Source organism: Nicotiana attenuata, chromosome 7 (assembly GCF_001879085.1).
Source record: "Nicotiana attenuata strain UT chromosome 7, NIATTr2, whole genome shotgun sequence".
Lineage (NCBI taxonomy): Eukaryota > Viridiplantae > Streptophyta > Magnoliopsida > Solanales > Solanaceae > Nicotiana > Nicotiana attenuata.
Genome location: NC_031995.1, coordinates 90232066 through 90241256, shown reverse-complemented (window position 1 = coordinate 90241256; position 9191 = coordinate 90232066). Strand labels below are relative to the sequence as shown.

At 39.7% G+C, this 9191-nt stretch overlaps 1 protein-coding gene across 1 annotated transcript; it reads left to right on the top strand.

Moving 5' to 3' along the window:
• LOC109229455 (protein IRX15-LIKE-like) lies at nucleotides 4262–5808 on the top strand. Its single transcript, XM_019394895.1, has one exon. It carries the CDS (start codon nucleotides 4636–4638, stop codon nucleotides 5581–5583), a length of 948 nt encoding a protein of 315 aa, XP_019250440.1. The 5' UTR covers nucleotides 4262–4635; the 3' UTR covers nucleotides 5584–5808.

The window sequence follows — 9191 nt, the reverse complement described above, 5'->3', positions numbered from 1 at the left end:
AAACTAAGGCAAAGAAAAAGCGAACCGACGTCATATTACATACCCTCAAGCCCATCACGGCCACTTCATTCATCAGTCCGATACCCGTAACGCTCCCTTCAACGACGCATTCTCGGCCTCCGAGGCATAGCAGCTCAAACTGCGGGAACAAAGCTACTCCTTTGGAGCAATAAGTTCAGACTCCGTGGGAACCTCGAGCGAACGGAGACCACTCTTCTGCGCGCGCACCGTGAAGTTTGGTGAAGCCTTCTTGGAACATAGCGGAACTCGTCGGGGTCTAAGTCGGATTCAGACTCGATACTCATTCTCCTACAGCATCCCTTCCTCCTTCCGCCACCAGCGAGGTAGAACCACCCGCCGTAGTGACCGAAGGAGCGCTTGCCTCACCAACATTAAGCAGCCGCTGAGGAACTACCTCCCGTCTCAGCGCTGGAACCACAATTGAGTCGCGAAGCGGACGACATCATCATGGAATAACATTCCAACCGGGCAACCCCCATTGCGTGTCCACCCTCAGGGTCGGCGCCGCAGCCACAGCTCCGCTCCGCATCCGCCGGGAGGGGTTCCAAATTATTACTCAACAGGGGGAGTCCAGCGTGAACACGACCCTACGCCTTATTCAATAGCCCTCTCCTCCTCCCCATTTAATGGGATTCCGCTCTAGGCAGCAACTCCCCGATGGCCCCTCGTCCGAAGTGCGGCCCGTGCTGGAGAAGGAACTGCTGAAGATTCAACTGAATGCCGCCCTCGGTATTGGGCGTGACACCGGCCGCTGCAGTAATCGGGCAATTCACCCGGCGACACGGAAGCCCAACCTGAGGGGCCCTGACCGCGGCGTGCCCTCCCTGATCACAGAAACCAAAGTTTGATGAATAGAGTTGAAACAAAGCCGGAACAGTACGAAGAATCAATTTTTACCGCCACAGGCCTACGGCCATGCCTCTCCCAGAAAGAGCGCCCATGTCCCCACCTTGATGCGGGGAGAGCACGGCCTCAACCCACTCACGATCCCAGCCAGCGGAGCCGGCGGCAATTTTTTCGGCTACAAATTAACACGAGTTAAATCGCTTACGAGCACAAGACGTAAGGAGGGGTAGAAAAAAGAATTCGACGACAAAAGAACTTACGTGCATGATTCCAAGCCTCTGGGAACCCAGCGGAGCACGCCACTAAATGTTCAGTCCTGATGTAGAAGAAGTGCTCAAAAGGGCGAGGGTCGACCTCGTCATCCAGTTTTGCAGTCAGGCCCCTCGACCCACGAGGGCACGCTTGAATCATGGTACCGCGAACTCTCTGGGGAGCGTAGAGACTAAGCACATGCTGCAGCGTGACCTCCCTACCGGCCAGTTCTGCATATTTGATAACATTGCTAGCAATTTGTAAAGAGAAGGAGCAAGCTGACCCAGGCATACCCCGTAATAACGACAGAAATCAACCACCAGCATTAGGAGCGGGAGCTTAAACCCCAACTTGAAGAGATAGGCGTAAAAAATGCAGTATCCCCTGCGGTCGGTGTGGACCCTCTCCTCGCTTCTAGCAAGAACGACGTCAGCATAGCTGGGGATGACCCCCTGTTTCCGTAGTTGGGCCATCCCAATCTCCCCCATTAATGGGGCTTCATCCACCTGATCCTCCCCGCCATCGGCGGTGAAATCAGTCATCGGACCTCTGGGTAGAGATACTATCTCGTCAACGGATGGAGCTTCATCGGTCTCCACCAGTTCTGCACCGCCCATTGCCGGAGATGGCCCTTCAGCCACCGGAGAGTTAACCGGAAGATCCGTCGGAAGAACGTTTTGGGAAGAACTGCCTGCCATTGTTGATTCAATAACGAGAAAAAAACAAAGTTTGAGGGACAAAGACGGAAGTTATATCAATCGAAGAACAAAGATGAAGGTGAATTAGCAGGAAGAAAAGCTTCTTCAGAATCTCTCTCAGACAAACAATGAGAATATAAAAAATGAATGGGCCAGCCCTTATTTATAAGCAACACAAGTGGCTTTCACAAGCCCCAATAGCCTTCATTAACTACATGACCAACCGCAAACCGATTCGGTTCTGCAGAAACGCGCGTCGTTATGACAGGCTCCGTGAAGCGGCTTTTCAGTCACCAACCGGCGTCTCACCTGCGAAACGGTTGCAACGACCCATGAACACCGAGAGGATGTTCCGTGCGCCTTCAGAACGATGGACGTCGCCAAACACGTATCCAGCGTACCCCTACTCCCTTCGGCTGCACAACATATGACCCGTCCACCATGGTCGACGGTTGTGCTCCCAAACAAACGTAAGGATCAGAGCACAACAAAGCTCGACCTCACTCGAATTAAGCTAAAGGGTCAAGCGCCCTCGCCAAGGAGGAGAGTTCGACCTCGATCGGACGACGACTTGATAGCACAATAACAAAACACTAACACTCTACAAGGCTAAGGGCCATCGCCAAAGATAATTCGGCCTCGACCGAAGCGACGGTCGACCTCCCTATCCGAGTTTCTCAAACTACAGTCGATGAAATCCACTCATCGAGCTCGGCCAAGGCACGACCTCAATAAGCGGAGGGACTAACTATATGGGTTAGAATCCGACCCCACGATAATTAACGAAGCTAATCCCGTCTTAAGCTAATTCATGATTAATTAGTGGCACGACCACTCAGAATTAACGATATTCAACCCTCGTCTGATTCGATCAACAAGGCCACGACCCATCCGCCACCATGAAGGCGAAATCCCAACGTGGTCACGGCCACTTATTGCCAGCTCACGAAGCTCACAGCTATAAATACCAAGAGAGGAAACCCTAGAAAGGGGGCTTCTTCTTCGCCACTATTGACGAGAGAAAAAAGAGACAACGATACCCATATTATGCGCAAGAGGAACACCACTGTAAGGCTCTGAACCTCTTCATGGAGAGGCAGACCAAACCAATATTATCAATAAAGGCTTCTAATGTTTCTCCTCCTAACTCTGAGTACTTATTTTCGTTTCCTTCATTTGGTCCAATGGATTATTACGTTTTGCTATGATTTTCCCGTGATTTATTTATATTGTTTTATACTCATAAGGTATATGATAACTTTTGAGCAAACACTAACAAAAGGATTAGCATTTCATGAGGATTATTACCGTTAAAGAAATAAATTATGGTCTAGGTTTTGCCTATTTTATATCCTTTTGTTATTGCAACAACAAGGTTATTACTCGATGGCCCAATACAGGTTACGTATTTAATACCTTATTTAAACCCAACGGTAATTATAATTTAGGCTCCCAACAACAAGGTTATTATGGATTTCCAAACACACTTAACAAATTTAATTCTTCTCCTACACTCTGCTAATTCTCGCAAAAGAATTTATCTAATGATTTTCCAAATTAGACCTAGAATTACCATCAATATATTACTGCTAGTCGTTTCCAGCAAAAATGTGAATCGATTTTTGTTATCTTTTTCCCCTCCCTTCTCCAATACTTCATTCCTATCGTATTTCTCTTTTACATGCCATTAATAAAATATTAACTATTTCATCTTTATTTATATTTTATTGATATTTGAACAATCATAGCATCCTTCCTTAATTAAGGTATTTGTAGTCTTCAAGAATAATTACTACCAATGTGGATGTTAATAAATATTTAAAAATCGACTAAACCGACCGAATCGATTTTTAGGTTTCTATTAATAAAATCGTAGATTTTTATATAAATCTATTAATAAATTTGTATGTTAAAAATATATTTATATATTAAGTTTAAAAATAATAAAACATATTTCATGTTTTCTTAATTCATCGCCCTTTAAACAGTAAAAATGTATAGAGAGTTTTGCTACGTCCTATAAAAGTAAATATGTTATCATATTTAACTTCTACTAGTGATTTTATATAACATTTGAAAAAATACCGAAAAGTTACCGAACCGTACTGATACCGAAGAGAAACCGACATGATTGGGATGATTTCGAAAAGTCTATTTTAGTTTACATACATAATAGAATAACCGAATATTCGGTATGTTATAAATTTTATAAAAAATTGATCGATTCGAACTATTGACACTTCTAACTACTAAGGGTAAAATTAAAAAAGAAATTATTCTGAATTTTTAAATTGACAAATAATTTTAAAAAAATTATGATAAATAATTTGAGAGGGAGGGAGAATGTAATTATTATAGAATTAAAAGGAAAGAAAACCAAACCATCCAAGTCCCTTCTTATTTAAGCGCCATAATATTGCTGGTATATCTTGCCGGCTCGCCAAACAACAACGAAATCCCTCTGAAGTTGCTTATCAGCTTATCCTCCCCCTCCCCCTCCCCCTATCCCCCTATTACTTCCCATTAGCTCCATTTTTCAATTTTATATAGCTTTCCAAATTCCAACACTCTTATCTCACATCATTCTCTTATTATTCAATTCAATTTATTTTTTAGAAAAAGAAAAAGAGAGAAAGGAAAAGCTCCAAAAGAAAAGTAGAGAAATATCAGTCATAGAAAAGACTCACAGTACAATAACCTAGTTACTCGTGTCGTCGTGGTATTTTTCTCAAATTGCTCCGCAATTTCTCTGTCTCCTTCCTTCTTTCCATGTGAAGAAATCACCGATACAGAAATCTGAAAAAACAGAGACTCGATAATGAAGGCAAATAGTGCTAAGCTTATAGTTTTTCACCCTTCTCTTCACAAACAAGGATCAGGAACACTAATCACTGCTTCTCCTCGTATTTGGTTTCTCGTGTTCCTTTCCTTTTTCACTTTCGCTTTTGCACTTACTTTCTTCACCGCTAAGGAAACATTACCCAGTTCCAAAACCAGCTCCGTTACATCTGCCGTTAACTCTCCGTTACCGGCAACTGTATTCGACGCGCTCCTTCACTATGCTTCAGTAAACTCTTCCACACTCTCTTCTCGCATGTCGGCGGTGGAGCTGAACGCAATCGCCGCCGTCCTCCGCGGCTGCAGAAAACCTTGTAATTTCCTTGTTTTCGGGCTCACACACGAAACGCTTCTCTGGCATTCACTCAACCACAACGGGCGCACTGTTTTTGTCGACGAAAGTGCTTATTTGGTCTCTAAATTAGAAGAAAAACACCCGGGGATCGAAGCTTACGATGTTCAGTTCACGACAAAAGTAAGTGAATTGCACGATTTGTTGGACTATACAAAAGAGCAGCTCAAAGGTGAGTGTAGGCCCGTACAGAATCTTTTATTTTCTGATTGCAAATTGGGCATAAATGACTTGCCAAATCACATATACGATGTAGCGTGGGATGTGATTTTAATAGATGGGCCACGTGGGTTTTCCTCGTCGGCGCCGGGAAGGATGACGGCGATATACACCGCCGGTGTATTTGCTCGGAGCAAAAAAGGTAGTCCAAGTAAAACACACGTGTTTGTTCACGAAATTGATAGAGAAGTTGAGAGAATTTGCAGTGAAGAGTTTTTATGCGGCGAGAATTTGGTTGAAACGAAGGAATTGTTGGGGCATTTTGTTGTGGATAAAATGGAGGCTAATAGGTTTGAATTTTGTTCAATCTTTGATCCTTCTTCATCTCCTTCAAAATCATCTTCTTCGAGTGTTTGAGAGAGAAAAAATCTCAAAGAAGATATTACTACTTTCTTTTTTTTTTTTTTTTAATTATATCACGTTTATAGATATGAGTAAATGTGTAATATTTCATAGGTTCCAAGTGTGAAATATTTTAGAACCTAAAGCATTGGTGAACCCAAGTACTGCTTTGCAAATTTTAGCTGTCTTCTTCTTTAGATTTGTTATACTATAATATGAATTTAACGAACTTTGTGGATTTTTTGCTGAAAATGACACTAGCTATTTTCTTGTTAAACGAAATTGGTAAGGAAATTTTTGCTATATCTAATAATCCCAATTTCTCTAATGAGTGTTACAACTCAAAATTATTTTCTTGTTGTGGCTAAAAGATTGCTTCAACTTGTTCATAACGTAATTTCTTGTGATCTACCCTTTTGTAGCTCATGTGTAAGATCTTTTGACCTTTTATTTTAGGGTTTTTAAACCAAGTCTTGTATGTTTGATGTTTGGATTAGGCATCGTAATGTCAGTTGTTTAGGTTTTTTATTGTTAATCCCAAAAAGGAATTTGGGATTGTTCCCCAATATTCAGATAAATTTTAGGCTCTACATTTCGGAACGGATTTCATTTAGATAATGATAAATTTAATTTTGTAATATTAATTATTAATGGTGTCCAAATCAAATGAAACACATAATTAGGACATGACAAGTGTAGTTTGTTCCTTTTTTAAGAAGTTGATTCAATCATAAACACCTCTTCTTTTTGAGGAGTTGAAATTTGAAAACAAAGTTGACCAAATATTTCAAAATAGATATGCAAAATTATGAGATTTTTAGATTTAAAATTTAAAACATTGTAATTGTAATCCAAAAATCTAATTTGAAGTTAGGTATGATTTGAAATGAAACCAAGAGTGGACACTTTTTGTGTTTGAAATTTGGATGACACGTCGGTGATTTAATTTCGAATATTTGAAACTGAGTTTTAATTGCTCTAAATTATCAAAAGTTGACCACGCGCACGGAGCAAACGTTATTCTAACCCGAATCAGATTGTGCGACGCGTGTGTATAATAAAGTCTAAGAGTGCGTGAGATAATAGAAGTGTCAGCGGAATTCACGTGGGCGTCAGTCCAGAATAACGGTGGGCCTACAGTTGTACATGGCAGGCCCACGGGCTCAGTCTTCTTTTATGGCGGATCACGTGCCTCACGTGACAAGTCTTAAACGCTAAACGGGCTTTACGGCGGTAAACGTGTCGGTGAGGTAAAGCACTGCAGTCTGGCTCTGACCCTTAAAATGGATTACCACGTCATTTCATCAACAACAAAGAATCTGCACGGAGAAGATTTGGCCACTTCTTCATTTTTATTGGGCCTATTCGATAATCCATAATTTTGTTCTATGTCCTAACTTGTTTGGCCCACCTAACAATTAACCGAACAGTCCACATATCACATTGCTATTAGTACATGAAGAATTAACCCAAATAATCGTCCATTGAATGCATAATATATATATATAATTCATATATAATATATGTATAACTGTATATAATTAATATATAATCTATGTATATCGGTTAGAAAAAGTAAACATTAAATCTAGCCTGCTATTTGTATAACAATCCTTTAGTACATTATGAACACGTTACATATTTGGCCGATCGACCAAAATAATTACATTTGCTAGGCCATATACACTGATTATGTATCAAATATATATTTTTTGTGTATATAAAAAATATTCATTTTGCCAGTTATAAATTTTATTCTGCCGTTTTCCCTACATTTTTTTCGGTTACGATAAACAGGGGAGCAAGCAGAGGCGGATCTAGGATTTAAACTCTATGGATTCAGTCTTTAAGATTCTTAATATTGAACCCGTTGTATTTTTAAAGTTATGAGTTCATATCCACTTGTTATTGCAATTTTAATAAATTTTTTAGCATAAATTTATGTAACACATCAAAAGTTATGAATTCGATTGAAGTCGCCGGAATTACACTACATCCGCCCCTCGGAGCAAAGAAGACCACTTGGAGACGAATGATCAAGAAGTTACGTATAACATCAATTATTGATACTGTAGTTCGAAATATGACTTTCTTCGTTAATGTGTTGTCCCCTCTGGTATAGTACATTATAATTATGGACCAAAAGAATGGGAACCAATGGTTTTAGAATTTAGACTTGAAATGTGACGGTGGGAAGTGGGAATGGTTCCCATCTATGAGCCCATTCAAAGGAGTGATATTTTATAAGGTAGAAAATTAATCAAGCAAGGCTGTAACATCAAACCTTAAGAACTATGGGTTGTGATTCCACATATGCCCATAAATTCATTAATATTCATACACCTTGCGTAGTTACGTACTTCTGAAACATAATTGGTTAATAGGTATAAGCACTTGAAATATTGAATGAATCTAGATAGAATATTGATAACATTTGCTCTATCATGGTTATAGTGCACATGTTACATTAGTTAGGTGGTCCGGTCTAATTGAAGTCACTGATTCACATGGAGTACGAGATTAGAGCTGGTCCATTCTAGATGGTTCCAAATGACAATGACTTGTAGTTGGCGAAAAATTAAAAAGATTGAGTTCGAAAACTCAATTTTTAGCAACTTCATACAAACCTACACAATTGAGTCTCTCAAATAGTTGGAGTCATATTCCCTTGTATTTTGGAGCATTACACCAAATACCGCTTGTTTTTCACTTTGTAAAACAATTTTATAAAGAATCTGCTCCGCATAATGCGACTTTTCGTATGTAGTGAAGGGAACTTTACATAATATTGCCGCCTACTTCGTGTGGTTTGCAATGAAGTCCAACTACCATGACCACAAATAATTGTCACTTGCCATGTAACAATCACAAACTAGATATATAAACGCTCATTTGGGAGTGCGCTGTGCTTTTGAAAAATAAGCAAAGTGATTAAGCAAGAAATAATTATTACTTCTCTAAATAGTTGGTGAAAATGTTCTCAGCTTGTGGAGATTTGAGAAAGATTCTTTTTATTTTTGCACAAACTCGAAGCATTTAGAACTAGTTAAGTTTATTTAGATTCCATTTAAAAGAATATTTTGTTAATCACAAAAAATGTAGTGTTTATTGTTTGAGGTTTGTTTACTCTTAAAATGGATAACAATTGAATTTAAACGTGGTTTTAAAGATATGTGGATTAATTCAGCACAAATAATCAAGAACGTTAAGTAAATGAGTTAAAAATTTATAAATAATCAAACCAGTCGTGGCATTATGGCCTAGTTTGAACCTGGATTGGGCGATACTTTCTGCCCTCGGTTAAGTCTTGGTTCCGAGACCAATCGAAAACAGAGAACAAAAATAAAGTAGAGACTTTCCAATAGCTAGCAAGCAGAAAAATAATTTTATATTGCCTTGGTATGTGTGTTACTATGTCCATTGAATGGAAAAACTTCCCCTTTATATAGTAGGAGAATTTCATCCCTAGTACTAGGATTGTTCATTCGGATCGGCTATCCGAAATCCAAACCGATCCATTCAATTTCGGATTTCGGATTTCGGATTGTGTTGGTTAAAATTTTGAATTTTAGATCGGATTCGGATTGGTATATTTTAATCGATCCGATCCGAAATCCGAAATT

Excerpts from the sequence above, each read along its gene's own strand:
- LOC109229455 (XM_019394895.1), top strand. The coding sequence starts at position 4,636 with ATGAAGGCAAATAGTGCTAAGCTTATAGTTTTTCACCCTTCTCTTCAC.